The following is a 19,446-nucleotide window of genomic DNA, read 5'->3' as shown; positions in this document are numbered from 1 at the left end:
TCGCAAGGCGGGTAATTCGAAAGCTTCTTGCAGCGAGTGGCCCTCCCGGTTGGCTCGCGCCTGGGGCGGTGGCGCTGGAGGAGCTCGATACGGAGCCTAGTTATGTCTGGGAGGCGAACGCGGTCCGGAGGGGCCGCTCAGCGCTCCGGTGAGCGGAGGGCGCGCGGGAGACATGAGGTCGAGCCGTTTGGCGGACGCGGTCCTGTGAAAGATGGCCCTTCCCTCCCGCCGCTGCCGCCGCCGGAGGAGGCGCCCTTAAAAGGGCTTGTTTGGGAATCTTCTCGCTTTCTCTAGAATCTGTTCTCTGGACTCTTAAGACCTAGAGTCCTCCTTTACCTCGTAACTTTTTTCTCTTTCCAGGGCCAAGGGCCCCATCTCCTACTAAGTCTGTGCGGAGGTCCCAACGGAAATCAGGTTCTGATCTCCCGAGCATCCCCCCTGAAATGTGGCCGAAGGTGAGCCCCAGGTTTCTCAGTTCCTCCCCTCGTGGCCCATCACCTAACGTAGAGCTCATCTTCATCCTTCTTCCCCAGACACCCAGTGCGGCTGCAATCAGAAAGCCCATCGTCTTGAAGAAGATCGTGGCCCATGCTGTGGAGGTAAAAGCTAAGATGGGATGTTTCGGGTTGGTAGTTGGGCAAAACCAGCTATGTGATCAATTGGTATTGTCACCCGCAGGTCCCAGCTGTTCACTCGCCTCGCAGGAGCCCTAGGGTGAGTTCACTTTCATCCACTTAGTTAAGTAAAATCAGGGTCACTCTAGAGCTGGACAGTACACATTGGCTGCTCACATCTGCCCAGGGAGCTGTTTTGCAGTACTGCAATAAGTTAGCCTTTGGGCACCTGCATGCATTGCTAGTCTTGATTACTCCCTGAAGACTTAATACACTTAACTTTTTATGCCTTGTGTATTTCTACCATTTTTCTGGAACTTCTTTTAAAAGCTGAGCTGTGTCTTAACTCCAAGTACTGTCTTTCTAATCCATTTTGTCATCAGTTTTCATTTATGGGTGGTCTAAGATAAGTCATGTGCATGATATTTTTACAGCTTTAGCATAAGTTATTATTAAAGGATGTTTCATTAATAGAAAATCTGGGCCAGGTGCAGTGGCTCACACCTGTAATCTCAACACTTTGGGAGGCCAAGGCAGGTGTATCACTTGAGGTCAGGAGTTCCAGACCAGCCTGGCCAACATGGTGTAACCTCGTTTCTATTAAAAATACAAATACTAGCTGGGCGTGGTGGTAGGCAGGTGTAATGTAGCTCTTCAGGAGGCTGAGGCAGGAGAATCACTTGAATCCAGGAGGCGGAGGTTGCAGTGAATCATAATTGTGCCATTACAGTCCAGCCTGGGTGACAAGAACAAGACTCTGTCTTTAAAAAAAAAAAAAAAAAAAAGCCATGCACAGTAGCTTATGCCTGTAATCCCAGCACCACTTTGGGAGGCCGAGGCAGGTGGATCATGAGGTCAGGAATTGGGAGACCAGCCTGGCCAACATGGTGAAACCCTGCCTCTACTAAAAATACAAAAATTGGCCAGGCATGGTGGCGCATGCCTGTAGTCTCAGCTACTCAGGAGGCTGAGGCAGAAGAATTACTTGAACCCAGGAGGCGGAGTTTGCGGTGAGCCAAGATCGTGCCCCTGCACTCCAGCCTGGGTGACAAAGTGAGACTCCTTTTAAAAAAAAAAAAATAGAAAAAAGACAGGGGTGTTCCAGGCCAAGGAAGCCACGTTTGCAGAGACTGGAAATTTAAAGAAAAATCACAAGGTTTGGGGAATAGCAATTTGTTTAGTGTCTGCAGCAGACCTCAGCAGGGGTGGGAGCTGAGCACCCTACAGCAGAGCAGATCCTGATGACGCACAAAAGCCACACTCAGGGATTGGGCTTCATTCTTGGATCTGTGGGCAGCCTTTGGAGAGTTCTGGGTAAGGTATAGACTGAGTCAAGTTTGAGTGTTTTAAGAAATATCCCTCTGGGAGTTGTGGGGAGATTGGTTTGGAGGAGGGCTACCCTGGGGCTCCAAGACCAGTGGAATAACGTGAAGTTCAGAAATCCTGAAATGTTAAGGTAAGGGAGTGAGCTAAAGGCAGGATGACACACAGTACTGGGTTCAGAGGGAACCGCCCCCCAGAGCCTTCCCTGCCTACCCTTTCTCTATTGCTGTCACATTTCTCTGTGTAATTCTCTTAGGCCTTATCAGTTCTAAAGACAGGGTCTTGCTCTGCCACCCAGGCTGGAGCACAGTGGCAAGATTTTGGCCCACTGCAGATCTTCCCTCCTCAGCCTCTGAAGTAGCTGGGACTACAGTCATACACCACCATGCCTGGCTAATTTTTTGATGTTTTCTCTTTTTTTTTTTTTTTTGAGATGGAGTTTCGCCCTTGTTACCCAGGCTGGAGTGTAATGGTGCAATCTCGGCTCACCGCAACCTCCGCCTCCTGGGCTCAGGCAATTCTCCTGCCTCAGCCTCCTGAGTAGCTGGGATTACAGGCACGTGCCACCATGCCCAGCTAATTTTTTGCACTTTTAGTAGAGACGGGGTTTCACCAGGTTGACCAGGATGGTCTCAATCTCTCGACCTCGTGATCCACCTGCCTTGGCCTCCCAAAGTGCTGGGATTACAGGCTTGAGCCACCGCGCCCGGCGCGATGTTTTCTCTAATTTTTTTTTGTAGAGATGAGGGTTTACTATGTTGCCCAAGCTGGTCTTGAACTTCTGGGCTCAGGTGATCCTCCCACCTTGGCCTCCTAAAGTGTTGGTTATACAGACATGAGCCACTGTGCCTGCCCTTATCGGTCCTTATAGTGTATTTTCTTGCATGTTTGATGTCTTTCTCTTCCCTCTAAGAACAGAGGCACCTGAAGGGTAGGGACTCTGCTCTTCCCCTAGTAGCCACTCGTTCTTGTTGGTTGATTTGAGATTCACGGGACATTGAGCAGGGTAAAGCTGCCAGGACCTGAGTGACTGCTTGGCTATAGAGGATGAGGAAGTAGTAGTTAGTGGTGACTACCAATTTGTTCAACTTCCCTGGTTTGTGTGTGTGTGTGTGTGTGTGTGTGTGTTTGTGGCAGGGGTGGGGGTTCTGAGGTGGAGTCCTACTCTGACACCTAGGCTGGAGTGCAATGGCACAATCTTGGCTCACTGCAGCCTCTGCCTCATGGATTCAAGCAATTCTCATGATTCGGCCTCCCACGTAGCTGGGACTACAGGCACATGGCACTACGCCCAGCTAATTTTTGTATTTTCAGTAGAGACAAGGTTTCACCGTGTTGGCCAGACTGGTCTCAAACTCCTGACCTCAGGCGATCCACCCACCTCAGCCTCCCAACGTGCTGGGATTACAGGCCTGAGCCACCACGTCTGGCCACCCATTACCTCTTGAGCTTCCTCTTCAGTTTCTGTCCTCTTTCCTTCACTTCAGTCACGCTGGCCTCCTTGTTCTTTGACCCCGATTAGTATGCTGTAGCCTCAGGGTTTTTGCACCTTCTGTTCCACTGCCTAGAGCATTTGGCCCTGAGTCACTCCCACACCTCCTTCAAGCTGTAGCTTGAATATCACCTCCATGTGACCTATACTGACCTTTATCTCTTTACAATTCTAACTCACCCCAAGCACTCTCTCCTATGTTTTCCTGTAGTGCTTGATACTGCTAACATTATACTGAATTTTCTTACCTGTTTTTCCCTTAGAGTAGGGCAGGGGTTTTCTCTGTTTTATTCCCTGATGTATTCCTAGTACCTGGCACAGGACAGTAAGTACTTAGGGACTGAGTGGACGTTTTAGAACAATCCTCCTTATCTGTGTGGCAGATGGACCATAGCAGGAAAGGGCAAAAGCAGGGAGAGCAATCAGAAGGTTGCTGGGACCAGCCTGGGCAACATAACGAGACCCCCTTCTCTACAAAGAAACTGACCAAAAAATCAGCCCGACAGTGTGGCACATGCCTGTAGTCCCGGCTACTCAGAGGTTGTAGAAGGATTGCTTGAGCCCTGGAGGCTGAGGCTGCAGTAAGCCATGATCGTGCCACTGTACTCCAGCCTGGGCAACAGAGTTGAGACCCTGTATCCAAAAACAAAACAGAAAAGATTGCTGACCTGGTCTAGAAGACGCCTAATGAGGGTTTGAGTTGGTCAGAGGGGAGGCTGGATGCTGGGCACATTTTAGAAACACACCAGCCGGTGGGGGCAAGTCCACTTGGGTCACAAATGCAGACTCCGCAGAAGCAATGGTGGGATGTTTTCTTCTCCCCACATCTCTTTCAGGGTCTGATTTGTTTCTTCCTTAAAAAAGTATGTGTCGGCCGGGTGCGGTGGCTCAAGCCTGTAATCCCAGCACTTTGGGAGGCCGAGGCGGGCGGATCACGAGGTCAGAGATCGAGACCATCCTGGTCAACATGGTGAAACCCCGTCTCTACTAAAAAAAATACAAAAAATTAGCTGAGCATGGTGGCGAGTGCCTGTAATCCCAGCTACTCAGGAGGCTGAGGCAGGAGAATTGCCTGAACCCAGGAGGCGGAGGTTGCGGTGAGCCGAGATCGCGCCATTGCACTCCAGCCTGGGTAACGAGCGAAACTCCGTCTCAAAAAAAAAAAAAGTATGTGTCCTGTGGGTGTTTGTTTCCACCCTGAACTTCTCGGGCTTTTCTGGAAGTAAGCAGTGCAGCTAAGTACTGGGGGCATCTTCTCTTTTGTCCTGGTGCAGATTGCCTTTTTCTTGGAGAAGGAAAACAAGCCCCCTTGCAGGGAGCTGACCAAGGAGGACCTTTCCAAGATATACAGCGTCCCTGCCACTCCCAACACCTCTCCTGTGCTCAGCCCTGAGGCTGAGTCCAGTTCCAAGGAGAGAGAGCTGGACGCCAGAGACTTGGAAATGTTTAAGAAAGTCAGGCGTTCCTACAGCCGGCTGGAGACCCTGGGCTCTGCCTCCACCTCCACCCCAGGCCGCCGGTCCTGCTTTGGCTTCGATGGGCTGCCGGGGGCAGAAGATTTGTCCAGAGTCTCACCAGTGGTGTGCTCAAAATTCACTGAGGTCCCCAGGGTTGGTGCAAAGCCTTGGGCCCCAGACACAACTCTCCCTGGAATCTCTCCACCACCCGAGAAACAGAAACGGAAGAAGAAGAAGATACCAGAGATACTGGTGAGTGAGAGGCGGGGTTTTTCTCTGCTGTGTGCTCCGGGAAATGTGCAGGGCTGGGGCTCTGGCTCTTTTGGGGGATAAGCAGCACCTGCAGGATATGGGTGAGATGCTCCAGCCACCATATTCCCTTCTCACTCACCTGCTCCCCATTTTCTTCCTTCAGAAAACGGAGCTGGATGAGTGGGCTGCGGCCATGAATGCCGAGTTTGAAGCTGCTGAGCAGTTTGATCTCCTGGTTGAATGAGATGCAGTGGGGGTGCACCCGGCCAAATTCTCCCTCCTGTCCCTGTACATAGCACCCTCCCTGTGGAGAGGACACTTAGGGTCCCCTCCCCGGTCTTGTTACCTGTTTGTGTGCTGGTGCTGCGTGTGAGGCCTGTCCACCTTTGAGGGCTTGGGCAGCAGCGGCAGCCATCTTGGTTTCAGGAAATGGGGCTGCCTAGCCCAGCCACTCGCTAGTGTCCTGTCTCTTGTCATCCTGTCCTTCCTATCTCCCTAAAGTAGCATAGCCAGTTTCCAGGTGGGCTGCAGACTGGGGAGGAGAATCAATGGCCCAGCCAGAAGTTAAAGGACTGGGGGTTATGGTGAAGGGCACCTCTGCTCTTGTTGGGAAGGGTAGCTGCTTAGAAACAGGCCCAGGAGCTCTGCCAGCCTTCGCTTCTCCCTCCTGAGTTGCCTTCAGTTGGTGGCTTTCTTCCTGAGCCCAGCTATGTGAAGAGGTTTTGGATTCTGTGGGTTTCTTCTTCGATTTTGTAGATAGTCCCAGAGAGAAATCGTGGGCTGAGAGCAGTTCTGTCTTGGAGGAAGAAGCTGGACGTTCAGCCTGTAGAGTCTGGGTTTTGAAGGACATTGTGGGGGCCTTATCTGGGTCTCAGACCATAAGTGTTAACTACCAGAAGCTGTGTTTTCTAGTTCTGATCTGCTGTTGAGGTGTTTGGTAAATGTCAGGTTGATAGGACGCTGGCTGCCTGGAGCAGTGTGCATTCCGGCATATGGCCACCAGGTGCCGTGAGTTTCCGTGGCTCACAGCCTCTGGGCTGGTCCGCTGCACAGGGCCCAGGCTGGAGTCTTACCACTCTGCTGCAGGGGTGGAAGGTGGCCCCTCTTGTCACCCATACCCATTTCTTACAAAATAAGTTACACAGAGTCTACTTGGCCCTAGAAGAAAAAGTTGAAGAGTCCTATCCCTACTAGCATTGTGCGACTATGTTTGTAAAATCCTCAGAAGCTTTCCTAGCGCGCCAGACGGCAGCAGGGGTTTATAGCAGCTTGTTTTCGGCCTCCCTACCCTCTCACATGAGAACACTGCCTGGGATGCATCTCGTGATTTCTGGACAATTTCCCCACTTTCTCTTCTTTCAATACTGGTAGAAGGTGTGGTTTCGGAGGCTGCCCTGCCCCCCACTCTCCTGCTGCATTCCAGGACATTGGACCTTTTGATGTTTACAAGTTCATGGAAGTAGAAGCTGAGGTGTACAGAAGAGCTGGTGGATAACAGAGAATGCCAGGGAAGATGAGCGCCGGGTTAAGGTACTTGGATGAAATGGCATAGGCTAGGCGGGCCTCAATGAAACCCTCTGCCAGGCCTGGGAGTCCCAGACCATCTGTTCAATGCTCTGTGCTTTGTCAGACCCACAAGCAAGCCTAGGTGTCTTTGAGCTGAGCCGTACCAAAGAACTCTCGTCCTCACTGACTGATGGGGCAGAACTCTTGGGAAATGTCTTAGTCCTACAAAATTGGGCTCACCAGATGAGGTGGAGTTGAGATCATCATTGCAAACTTCTCTGTTCCTGAGGAACTGAGTTTAAGGGGGAAATGGGGTTTTGTTTTAGAGTTGGAAAAAACTCTGATTAAAGGGTTTCTGGCTGGGTATGGTGGCCCACACCTGTAATCCCAGCACTTTGGGAGGCTGAGGCCGGTGGATCACAAGGTCAGGAGTTCAAGACCAGCCCTGGCCAACATAGTGAAACCTTGTGTCTAAAAATACAGAAACAAATAGCAACTGGGGAGGCGGAAGGTGCAATGAGCTGAGATTGCACCACTGCACTCCAGCCTGGGTGACACAGCAAGACTTTGTCTAAAAATAAAATAAAAGTTTCTGCCTGTTCACGGACTATGTTTCTTTTAATGGGTCAAAGGCAGAGCCGAGGGTAAGGTCAGGCCTCCTTTGGGTGGCATCACCAGGGTTGTCCTTTTGTCCAGGAGCTCCCAGCCCCACTTCCCCCCATTGGCCCCATGGTAGATCACTGTCCTGCCCCGTGTCTTACTTCTGTCCAGTCCCCTATCTGCTCCTCTTCCAAGAGGAAGAAAGTTGGGTCTGGGGTGAGGGTTCTAAGAGCTCCTCCAGTGCCCAGGGGAGATGCCTGGGAAGGAAACACCCTCCCAAGTCCAGCCCTTATTCCCCCTTCCCTTTCAGGCTCCTTTGAAAGGAGCCTGAGTTGCTCACTTAGTGGTCCAGACTAGACATTGTGTAGCAGCAGGTGCTGCAGGACCCCTGGGGAGCTGGTCAGTGATGCTGATGCCTGAAAATTCTCCCACTTGGCCTTAGGTAAGGCTAGGCACCTATAGGCAGAGGGCATAGAGCAGTCTCCCTTCCATCCCATCCCCCACACTCGTACTTGCCTCCTAGTCATCCAAACAAATCAAGGCCATTAAGTTCTCCCCAGACTTAATCCACTTTGACCTCCTTCCCCTACCCAGAGGAGATGGGTCCCCTCTTCAAGGCTAGCCTTTCCACTTTGGCTTTTGATCCAATTATCTTGTCTCTCAAACTTTGTTCCTCTTTTTCTTCCAAGTCCTAAATGGCTTTTATTTGCTTTGTTAAAAATTGACAACCAGGCTGGGCACAGTGGCTCACACTGTAATCCTGGCACTTCGGTTCAGGCAGGAGGATCCTTGAGCTCAGGAGTTTGAGACCAGCCTGGGCAACATAGGGAGACCCTGGCAACATAGGGAGATGCCAGACTACAGACTGGTGCATGTCTGTAGTCCTAGCTACTCAGGAGACTGAGGTGGGAGGATCACAGCACAGGAGGTCAGGGCTGCAGTGAGCCATGATAATGCCATTACACTCCAGTCTGGGTGACAGAGTAAAGACCCTGTCTCAAAAGACAAAAAAGTCTTGACCAGCATCTGTTGTTAGCTACTACCATTACTCCCTCCTTTTAAGCTTGAAGGAACATTCAAGTTTAAAAGGGTCAAGGGACCAACTGTAGCTCCTTCCTGCACTCTATCCAGCCAGCCCCATCCTCAACATCCCCCACCCCACAGCCACTACAACTGCACTAACCTCCTGTGGGTCTCCTTCCCCTTAACTGCCTGTCTCCACACTGTCCACAATGCAGCTAGAACACATTCCCTAAGACACACTGGTCTTGTTTCTCCGCTCAATTTTTTATTTATTATTATTATTTCTTCTTTTTTTTTTTTTTATGAAGATGGGATTTCACCATGTTGGTCAGGCTGGTCTTGAACTCCCAACCTCAGATGATCCGCCCACCTTGGCCTCCAAAGTGTTTGAATTACAAGTGTGAGCCACCATCAATTTTTTATTTTTATTTTTGAGATGGAGTTTCAATCTTGTCACCCAGGCTGGAGAGCAGTGGCGAAATCTCAGCTCACTGCAACCTTTGCCTCCTGAGTTCAAGCGATTCTCCAGCCTCAGCCTCCCAAGTAGCTGGGATTACAGGCACCCGCCACCACACCTGGCTAATTTTTGTATTTTTAGTAGAGACAGAGCTTCGTCATGTTAGCCAGGCTGGTCTTGAACTGACCTCAGGTAATCCACCCACCTCAGCCTCCCAAAGTGCTGGGATTACAGGCCTGAGCCACCATGGCTGGTGCACCTGGCCTATTTCTCCCCTCCTTAAAACTTCCCCCCTGCCTTTTTTTTTTTTTCTTCTTTTTTTGAGACAATCTGGCTCCATCACCCAGGCTGCACTGCAATAGTATGATCTGGGCTCACTGCAACCTCCACCTCCCAGGCTCAAGCCATCCCTCCACCTCAGCTGTCCAAGTAGCTAAGATTACAGGCGCTTGCCACCATGCCCAGCCTTTAAAACCTTTTAATACAATTCCACATCTGAGTGTAAGACCAGAGAAAGTGGAAAGCAGTGATTGGAATAGATTTGTACACCCATGTTCCTAGCAGCATTATTCAACAATAACCAAAAATCCAGAAACAACACAAATGCCTACCAGCAGCTAAATGGATAAAGTGTGATCTATCCGTACAGTGGAATATCATTCAGCCTTAAAAAGGAGGAAATTATGGCCAGGCACAACGGCTCATACCTGTAATCCTAGCACATGTTGGGCGCAGTGGCTCACACCTGTGATCCTAGCATTTCAGGAGGCTGAGGTGGGTGGATTGCCTGAGCTCAGGAGTTTGAGAGCAGCCTGGGCAATGTGGTGAAACCTTGTCTCTACTAAAATACAAAAAATTAGCTGGGCATGGTGGCATGTGCCTGTAGTCCCAGCTACTCGGGAGGCTGAGATGGGAGAATTGCTTGAACCTGGGAGGTAGAGGTTGCAGTGAGCCAAGATCGCGCCGCTATACTCCAGCCTGGGCAACAGAATGAGACTCTGTCTCAAAAAAAAAAAAGGAAATTCTGAAACATGCTACACATGGATGAACCTGAAGACATTATGCTATGTGAAATGAGCCAGTCACAACAGAAGAAACCATGTATGATTCCATTTATATGAGGTACCTAAAATAGTCAAACTCACAGAGTCAAAACGGAGAAAGGTGGTTTCCAGGGGCTGGGGAGAGGAGTGAATAGAGAGTTTGTGTTGAATGGGTACAGAGTTTCAGTTGAGGAAGATGAAATAGTTCTGGAGCCGGTGGTGACGGTTGCATAACGATATATATGTACTTAATGCCACTGAACTGTACACTTAAAATTGTTAAAATGGTACATTCTCACGTCTGTAATCCCAGCACTTTGGGTGGCCAAGGTGGGCAGATTACGAGGTCAAGAGATTGAGACCATCCCGGCCAACATGGTGAAACCCTGTCGCTACTAAAAATACAAAAATTAGCTGGGCGTTGTGGTGTGCACCTATAATCCCAGCTACTTGGGAGGCTGAGGCAGGAGAGTCGCTTGAACCCAGGAGGTGGGGGTTGCAAGTGAGCTGAGATCGCACCACTGCACTCCAGCCTCTCGACAGAGCAAGACTTCGTCTCAAAAAGAAAAAATGCCATTAGAATATGGATAGCAAAAAAAGAAAAAAAAAAGGTACATTCTGTGTTACGTATCTTACCACAAGAAGACAGAAATCTTCATTGACTTCCTATGCTCCGTGCAGCAGTGTAATGGATGGTCGCTGGTGTCTGGCTTCCCAGCAGCGTCTCAGCCTCCAGGCATGGGCTGTCCGCAGGACCCCAGCCCTCTGTGGGAGTGAATATCAGATGCTTGCTCTCCCTGATCCTGGCAACCAGGACCTAAGCTGATCAGATTGTCCACCTGGTATGAAGAGGAATGAAGGCACCACCTGTCCAGCAGTGTCTGGTGTGAGGAATGCCAGTCTGCTTGTCTGCAGGCCCTCCCTGTGTCCTGATGCTGGCAGTCGCACCCCACAGTGCCTGCCCTTCAAAGTCTCTTCTTCCCACCAGTTCTGTGACTCCGTAGCATCCTGCCAATAAACTCCTTTTCACTCAAATCAGCCAACATTGTTTCTTGTTTGCACCCCAGAACCTTGGCTGCTCTAGGGGGCCCCTGACGCCTTAGCGGGGCTCATGAAAACTCCAAGCCGAGGTGATGTCCATGCTTCAGCCCACAGACCCACCGAAGGCCACTAGCTGCTTGGGGGTCCCTGCCTCTGAACCTTCACTTAGACTGCTCTCTGCCTCTTGTGTCTTTTTTTTTTTTTTTTTTTGAGACGGAGTTTCACTCTTGTTACCCAGGCTGGAGTGCAATGGCGCGATCTCGGCTCACCGCAACCTCTGCCTCCTGGGCTCAGGCAATTCTCCTGCCTCAGCATCCTGAGTAGCTGGGATTACAGGCATGTGCCACCATGCCCAGCTAATTTTTTGTATTTTTAGTAGAGATGGGGTTTCACCATGTTGACCAGGTTGGTCTCGATCTCTCGACCTCGTGATCCACCCGCCTCGGCCTCCCAAAGTGCTGGGATTACAGGCTTGAGCCACCGCGCCTGGCCTGCCTCTTGTGTCTTTCCCCACTCTGGGGTCACCTGGGGAGCCCCGCGTTGTTAAGTCTGGCTCCCATGTCACCCATGCTGAGCCTTTCCTCCCCACCTGCCCCACCACAGTGGAAGCAGAGCACAGGTTCTGGAATCCAACTGGGTTCGAAGCCTAGCTCTGCCAGTTTCTAGCTGTATGACCCCAGGCAAGTGATAATAATTAGCCTCTGCTGTGTTTGTTTCCTTATCTGTAAAATGGGGACAATAATAATGCCTATGCCATAGTGTTTAAAAATGAACGAGATAGCTGGGCAAGGTGGCACGTGCCTGTAGTCCCAGCTACTCGGGAGGCTAAGGTGGAAGGATCATTCCTGGGAGTTCTGGTCTGTAGTGTGCTATGCCGATCAGGTGTCTGCATTAAGTTTGGCATCAATATGGTGACCTCCTGGGACCACCAGGTTGCCTAAGGAGGGGTGAACTGGCTCAGGTCGGAAACAGAGCAGGTCAAAACTCCCATGCTGATCGGAAACCCCATCTCTACTAAAAATACAAAAATTAGCCAGGCATGGTGGCAGATGCCTGTAATACCAGCTACTTGGGAGGCTGAGGCAGGAGAATTGGTTGAACCTGGGGCAGGGGCAGGGGCGGGTGGAGGTAGCAGTGAGCCAAGATCATGACGCTACACTCCAGTCTGGGTGAAAGAGCAAAACTGTCTCAAAAAAAAAAGAAGATACTACAAGTAAACTACTTAGTTCATGGTCAGTGCTTAATGAACAATTTTCAAGTAGACCTGACCATTCCTTCCATTTTTAAGTCCCAGAAGCCCACACGGACCTCCATCATAGCGCCTTCAAGCTCCGTTCTGTCTGCTCCACACATGTGTTCACACGGTAGCTGTGAGCTCCCTCAGGCTGGAGACAGGGTCATATTTGTCTCTATCCCCTCAGTGTCCAAGCATGTCATGAAGTGGCTGTGGTGGTTTCCCACCAGCCTGTGCAGTTGTGCCCCTCCAGTGGGAGCTGGGGACAGAGGCTTCAGAGAGCCTCTGAGTGCCCGGTTGGAGGGGCACAGGTGGAGTTGAGTGATGGCACCTGGCAGCCTGCCTCAGGCATGACCTCCCACAGGTACAAATTCATGCATGTGAGGACTGAAGCCAGCCCCATGGCTCATAGCTGTCCCTACTTCTTGGAGAGTGGACTTCACCCTCCCTCTCCACAGGGCACTTCCCCAAACAGCTTATGGACCCCTGTCTCCTCACCTGGGTCCTCAGCCCGGTGGCCCACCACCTCTTCAGATGAGGCCGTGGCTCATGCCTGGTGGTTCTCCCAACACGTGAGCCTAGACCAGGCTGCCCTCCCCTCCACAGTGTGGCTGACAGCTTGGCAGGCTCTCTGACAGCCACCTGCTTGAGGATCAGTCCACCCCCAGCTATGACTCTTCTCTAGCCATGGTTTTCTCTTCTGAAAAGTGGGGCCAATTCCATCCCTCTAATGGAGTTAGTTGGGGGTTGTTTTCCAGGTTGATGGTCACATGCAAAGCAGCTAGCAGAGTTCCTCGTCACAAATTGCTAGTAGCATTTTACACAGCCCTGTGATTAACCCCTTAAAGGAGGAGATTCATTTTTGTACCTTCTCAACATTCAGGGAAGGACCGTGAACAAAGTTAGGGCTCCATCAGTATTTGTGGAGTTGAATTCCCATTTCACAGCGTAGGAAGCTGAGCCTGAGTTCCTGCAGCTGCCCCATCTATAAGCAGCAGAGCAGGACTCAAATCTGCATCCTGAGCTATCTTCTGTCCACGTCTGAGTAAGCACTTGTCTGTGCTTGGCTGGTGGGACCCTGAGGGGACCCCAGTCCTGTCTGTCTATCTGCTCATCCTCATGTACCAACTGGTAACCATGGAGCTTTACATGCTTCCCAGTGTCCTCTGATGGGCACTAACATGTGAGTATGGTGTTAAGAGTTGCTAGATTTAGTAAAAAAAAAAAAATACAGGATGCCTAGTTAAGCCTGAATCTTGGATAAACAACACAATTTTTTCAGAATAAGCATGTCCCTGGCTGGGTGCGCTGGCTCTCACCTGTAATCTCAGCACTTTGGGAGGCTAAGGTGCATGGATCAGGAGGTCAGGAGTTCAAGACCAGCCTGGCCAAGATGGTGAAACCCTGTCTCTACTAAAAATACAAAAAATTAGCGAGGCATGGTGGCGGGCACCTGTAATCCCAGCTACTCAGAAGGCTGAGGCAGAGAATTGCTTTAATCCAAGAGGCAGAGGTAGCAGTGAGCCTTGATCGAGCCACTGCACTCCAGCTTGGGTGACAGTGAGACTCAAATAAATAAATAAATAAATAAATAAATAAATAAATAAATAAATAAATAAGTGTGTCCCTGCCAGGCGTGGTGGCTCACACTTGTAGTCCCAGCACTTTGGGAGGCCAATGTGGGTGGATCATGAGGTCAGGAGATCGAGACTATCCTGGCTAACACAGTGAAAACCCATCTCTACTAAAAATACAAAAAATTAGCCAGGCATGGTGGCACAAACCTGTAGTCTGAACTACTCAGGAGGCTCAGGCAGGAGAATTGCTTGAATCCAGGAGGCGGAGGTTGTAGTGAGCCAAGATCAGCACTACTGTGCTCCAGCCTGGGCGACAAAGCAAGACTTGTCTCAAAAAAAAGAAAAAGCATGTCCCAAATCAGAGAAATAACATAGTTTTCTAGGACAAGTATGTCCCATGCCACATATGGGATATGCATATGTGGGTTGAGTATCCCTAATCTGAAAATCCAAAATCCCAAACTGAGCACTGCCATGACATTGCACTGTAGTATTTTGGATTCTGGATTTTCGGATTAGGGATGCTTAACTGGTATAACGCTAATGTTCCAAAATCCTAAGAAATCTGAAATCCAAAACACTTCTAGATAGGCATTTCGGATAAGAAATTCTCTTCAAGATGAAATTCGGGTGGGGACATTAAAAATAAAAAATTTTAAAAATTTAAAAAAAGAAATTCTCAACTTGGCTGGGCGTAGTGGCGTATGCCTGTAATCCCAGCACTTTGGGAGGCCAAAGCAGGAGGACCACTTGAGCTCAGGAGTTCGAGACCAGTTTGGGCAACATGGTGAAAACCTGTCTCTACAAAAAGTACACAGATTAGCTGGGTGTGGTGGGGGGAGCTACAGTTATAGCTACTCGGGAGGCTGAGGTGGGAGAATCACCTGAGCCTGGGAAGTCGAGGCTGCAGTGAGCTATGAGGGCGCCATTGCACTCCAGCCTGGGTGACAGAGTGAAACCCTGTCTCAAAAGTAAATACATAATTAAGTCTCAAAAAAATTCATTATCTGAGATTCCAGTTTAACCTGGCATTCTGTGTTTTATTTGGCAACCCTACATAGGTACACTGGTACCCGGCTGATTGTATAGTAAAACCTGCTTTTGTAGTGTGTCAGGGTCTCATGCATACCTTCTCCAGGATTAACACAGTTTAGACACTTGTCACATGCAGCCACCAACTTCTTCACTTCCAAGACCCTTGGCAATCCTCCCCTCAGTGTCTCCCTCCCTCCACCCACCCTCTGAACTGTGGCCAAACAGCCCACATAGACAGACACACAAAGATCCCCATACCTCCTCATCCCCAGAGGGCTACAGCCCAGGCCCTGCTATGGGCCCTTCGCAGGACCCCACAGCTCCTGCTTACACTGTTCCCTCTTCTGGATTCCCCTGCGTCCTTGTTTGAGACCAGGCGGCACATCCTCCATGCAGTCTTTCTGGAGCTCCAAAGCAGAGGGCATGACTCCCTCCTCTTGCAGCCTCTCTGTACAGACCTCTCTGTGGCTCATCCCCATGCACCGTGGTCATCTGCAAACCTGAGCCTCCCCCATCCTCCAGGAACTTCTCCTGGGCAGAACCAGGTTGCGTCCATCTACGTGTTTCCAGGGCCTATGCCATAGGCAATGTGCCTGTAAGCGCGTGAGTGAGTGTATCCTAGCATGTGAAGAAGTCTTTGTTTCCTTACCATTTCTTATATTTGGGCATTTCAGGCCACTTCCAGTTTTTCTTCATGGTGCAAATCAGCTATTATGGTCATTCATGTGAGTTACTTTTATTTGGAGTTGTTTCTTTAAGCCAAGTTTGCAAAGTGAGTTTCTCAGAGGTGTGACTCTCGATCGTTCCACAGCCAGGCTCCCCTCGTGACAGCTGCCTACTCTCCAGCAGCCCTACTATGCTGGACTCACGGACTTTCTAGGGTTACAGGACCCTCTGCAGAGTGTCGGTTTATATCATGTGATCAGGAATTTTGTAATTTTAGGCTGCCTGGAAAGGTACAACGTAACACAGCCACAAGCCCATGCCACAAGTCCATGGGGATCCAGAGGCGCAGGGGGGCTCAGTGTGAAGAAGAACCATGTCTGTGGTTACTTGGCCAGAAGATGCACAGGATTCTGAAAAATACCAGGGTGAAAAATGGCAACAAATCTATTAACTTCAGCCTTTTTTTTTTTCCTGGGAATCTTGCTCTGAAGCCCAGACTGGAGTGCAGTGGTACAAACAGAGCTGCGTGTAGCCTTGACTTCCCAGGCTCAAGTGGTCCTCCCAGCTCAGCCTCCCAAGTAGCTGAGACTACAGGCACACGCCACCATGCCCAGCCAATGCTTAAATTTTTTTGTAGAGATGGGGTCTTTCTATGTTGCCCAGGCTGATCTCTAACTCCTGGGCTCCAGCAATCCTTCCTCCTGCCTTGGCCTCCAAAAGTGTTGGGATTACAGGCGTGAGCCACTGCACTCAGTCTCAAAATATTTTTAGCATACAGTTTGGTAGGATTGCCAGATAAAATACAGGACACTTAGTTAAATTTGAATTTCAAATGAACAGTGAATTGTTTGTTAGTATAAGTATATCCCAAACATTGTGTGAGACTGATAGTGATAAAATATCCTTTTCAGCTGAAATTCAGATTTCACTGGGCAGCCTGTATTGTATTTGCTAAATCTGGCAACTTTCACTTTGAGGGGGTCTGGCTTGCTGGACAGAGCTGGTGATAGACACTCCCCAGGCTGGAAGCTGCCCCACAAAAACCAGACTAGTCCAGAAAGGGTTTGGAGGTGTGGTGGATATGGGCTTCTGTTTCCCTCAGTCTCTTAGGGGCGGACAAAGAGCCTACTCCAAGCTGGGCAAGAAGCCAGTGGTGCAGCCTGTTGAGAAGCAGGAACCCAAGGACCCTCAGGCTTCGGAGGAACGGAACACGGAGGTGACAGGAAGCCCCAGGGCTTCCCAAGGCAGCGGCCAGGGGAGGCAGGAGTGCTAGAGAAATTCTGTGTCCGAATGGAGGCCTGAACCCCCCATTGTCACACCCAGCCTCCAGCTGTCAGCGTCCAGGCCTGGCTCCTGGGCTCAGGGCTGAGGAACGGGTACAGGGGAGTTCAGCAGTGGAGGGCCTCCTGGACAGCTCCCATTCACATCTCCTATCACAGGGTGGGGGATACAGATGACAGGCCCCTGAAAAGCAGGGAGATGGCAAGGATGGGGGCATGGGAGGCCCCAGGCTCTTGGGTGAGCAGCCTCGTCCCTCTCCATCACCTTGTCACCTTCTCTGCAAAGCCACCTTCCTCAGAACAACTGGAACCTACCATCACGTTCCTGTTTACACTCCTGAACGCGTCTGAGCCCACTGAGCCCCAAGACCCTGAATTGTAAGGCTGCATGACAGAGAGTGTGTGTGTGAGTGTGTGTGTGTGTGTGTGTGCACATGCAGGCACATGCAGGCATGTGAAAAACTGGGGGAGACGGATGGTGCTTCTCCCAACCCCATACCCAGAAACGTTCAGACCTGGGCCAGGCCTCAGCCTTGGGCTGTGCAGAGAGGAAGCCCAGAGAGGCCTGATGGGGCCTGGGCCTTCAGCTGGGCACCCCCACACTGCCCATCCACCTCCGCCATCCCCTAGAGCCTCTGGCCTGACTTTCACTGCCCACTTGCTCCAGGGATTCAGAGATCCAGGAGTATTGTTTTCTAGATGAAGAAGACTGGGGCCCCCAGCGGACCACAAAGGAGATCAGGCATTTGCAGAATGACTGCATGAGGTAAGTTGGTTGGACAAGTGGGGGCAGGTAGGGTGACAGGGCTTCCCCCAGCTGAGGCAAGGCCTGGCTTTCAGGTAAGGGCCCATGTGCTTGGTGAGCTGGTATTCAGGAACCCCCACCTTTAATTGTTCAAGAACGTGAGTGGTTCAGTCTTGGGGAGGGGCTTGTTCTCTGAATGTCAGGGTCTGGAGCTGTGGTCTGCACAATCCCATGGTAGCTCGCCCCTCTGGGGTAATGCCGGGGTCAGAGCCCCACCTGTCAGCAGAGGTGCTGGGTGGGGGTGGGGCATGGCAGAGGCTTCCAGGCCGCAGACCTAAGTGACCAGCTCTCCCATTCACACATAGCTGACTTGGAGCACGTAGGCAGGGCTGGTTCCAGTGTTGACCCTGTCACTGGCCTGGAGCCACAGAGAATCCTGCTTCAACCCTGTCTACAGCCCAAAGAGGCGGCTAGCTCTATACCACCCACCCTTCCAAGGGGAGCCTCAGAGGGTTTCTAGACCTGCCCTGCTCTTGCAAAGGAAGACGAAAAGCATAATTAGTCTCTGTCTGGGTCCCCTGCTACCAATCACTCAGAGAGAACAATTCCCATCCCACCTGTGGTTTTGCCGGGACAGGTGGCTATAGTCCCAGGTGGCTATAGGACCAGGTGGCTGATGCAGGATGGGGGTGGTGCTGCCTGGAACGAGCCTGGGGGCTGAGGTGGAAGGGCTCTCTTTCTCAACCCTAGGCTTCGGGAGTCACTGAAAGCTACCCAAGCGCACAACCTGGCCCTGGGGGAGAAGCTGCGAAACCTGGTGAGCCCCTGAGCCAGGACCCCCTTTCTTTGTCTTGCCCCCTCCCTGCCTCCCAGCCCAGCTCTGCTAGAGGGGTCTCAGGTTGTCCTGCAGGCCGGCTACCCACCTCGGGCCCTGCAACCCTTTGTCCAGCCCACCTTGTTGTATCACAGCCTGAAGGAGGCAGCCCAGGCGATCCAGGAGGAGGCCCGGGCCATCCAGGATGAAGTGAAGGCCCTGCGGGAGGAAACGCAGGCCCTGCTGAAGGTGGCTCTGCTCAGGAGTGTGGGCAGCTGTGGGACAGGGAGGGAGGAGGTGGCTGCCCCAGGCTGCTCACTCGAGCTGTCTCTGCCCCCTGCAGTGACCCAAACCCTGAGAAGGCAGCTCTCTTCATGCTGCCTGACCTGCCCCACGACCACAGAGACCAGGGTCAGGCATGGCTGGACCCCAGGCCGGAGGTCGGACACCTCTTCGGGAGGCCCCTCCATCAGCCAGCTCCTCCCTAGATCCCGGCAATAAATTTGGAAGCTGAACTTCAGCTCTACCACCTGTCTGTGGGTCCTGGGCCTCAGAGGGGGAGCAGGAGATCACCAAATCTGCACTGAGCTCAGCCCCTCAGCCACCCTCTGACATTACTTCCACTCCCTCAGTTCACCCATCCTGGATCTACCCACTTCCTAACATGGCCCTGCCCTCCCCGCCGCCCCTCACAGACAGTTCCAGGGCTGGTTTTTGTCAGCCTTAAGATGAGATCTCAAGGGCGATGTTCCCTGCCCTCCATAAGCACTGGGGCGAGGCTGGAAAGGGGCCACAGCCGCACCCAGAGGATCCAAGCACCTTGCTCTAACTCCAAAGTGCAGAAGAATACTGGGGTGGGGGTGGGGGAGGGATGGGGTAAGAGCCACTACCCATCTGGTTACCTTGGAAAAGCCCCTTCCCCTTTGTAAGTCATGGGGTTGGGGGGAAGAGAGAGGTGGTGGCAACTCCTCAAGGGCCGGAATCCTACACCCCTTAGGCCTAGAGATACATAGCAATTTTGAGTTTCACCCCTGACCCAGGAGCCCTCTGGCCCCAGGCCTCCTGGGAGCCCCCAACCCCTCTCCACCAATGGGGCTACAAAAAAGAAGAACACCAAAAACTGACACATACATAGTCAAGGGGAGAAAGAAATCTTTTTTTTCCCTTTTTTATTATTATTTTTTATTTTCCTTTTTGTTATTTTTTATTTTTCTCTTTTTTTCTTTAGTTTTTTTTTTTCTTTGAATCACATTAAATGGAAAGGGAAGGAATATTGATAGAAGATTG

General features: G+C 51.1%; 1 protein-coding gene across 1 annotated transcript; it reads left to right on the top strand.

Annotated features, from left to right (window-relative positions):
* The first annotated feature begins 7 nt into the window (after nt 1-7).
* CDCA5 (cell division cycle associated 5) lies at nt 8-18,647 on the top strand. Its single transcript, XM_074401687.1, is given in 11 exon segments — nt 8-148; nt 361-455; nt 534-599; nt 679-714; nt 4,704-5,138; nt 16,423-16,536; nt 16,887-16,978; nt 17,268-17,366; nt 18,096-18,162; nt 18,295-18,445; nt 18,448-18,647. Coding segments are annotated over 11 exon segments (1,401 nt in total). The 5' UTR covers nt 8-102.
* The last annotated feature ends 799 nt before the right edge of the window (nt 18,648-19,446 follow it).

This window comes from Saimiri boliviensis, chromosome 6 (genome assembly GCF_048565385.1).
Source record: "Saimiri boliviensis isolate mSaiBol1 chromosome 6, mSaiBol1.pri, whole genome shotgun sequence".
NCBI lineage: Eukaryota > Metazoa > Chordata > Mammalia > Primates > Cebidae > Saimiri > Saimiri boliviensis.
The sequence above is the reverse complement of the archived record's forward strand: the minus strand, read 5'-3'. Positions and strand labels throughout refer to the sequence as shown.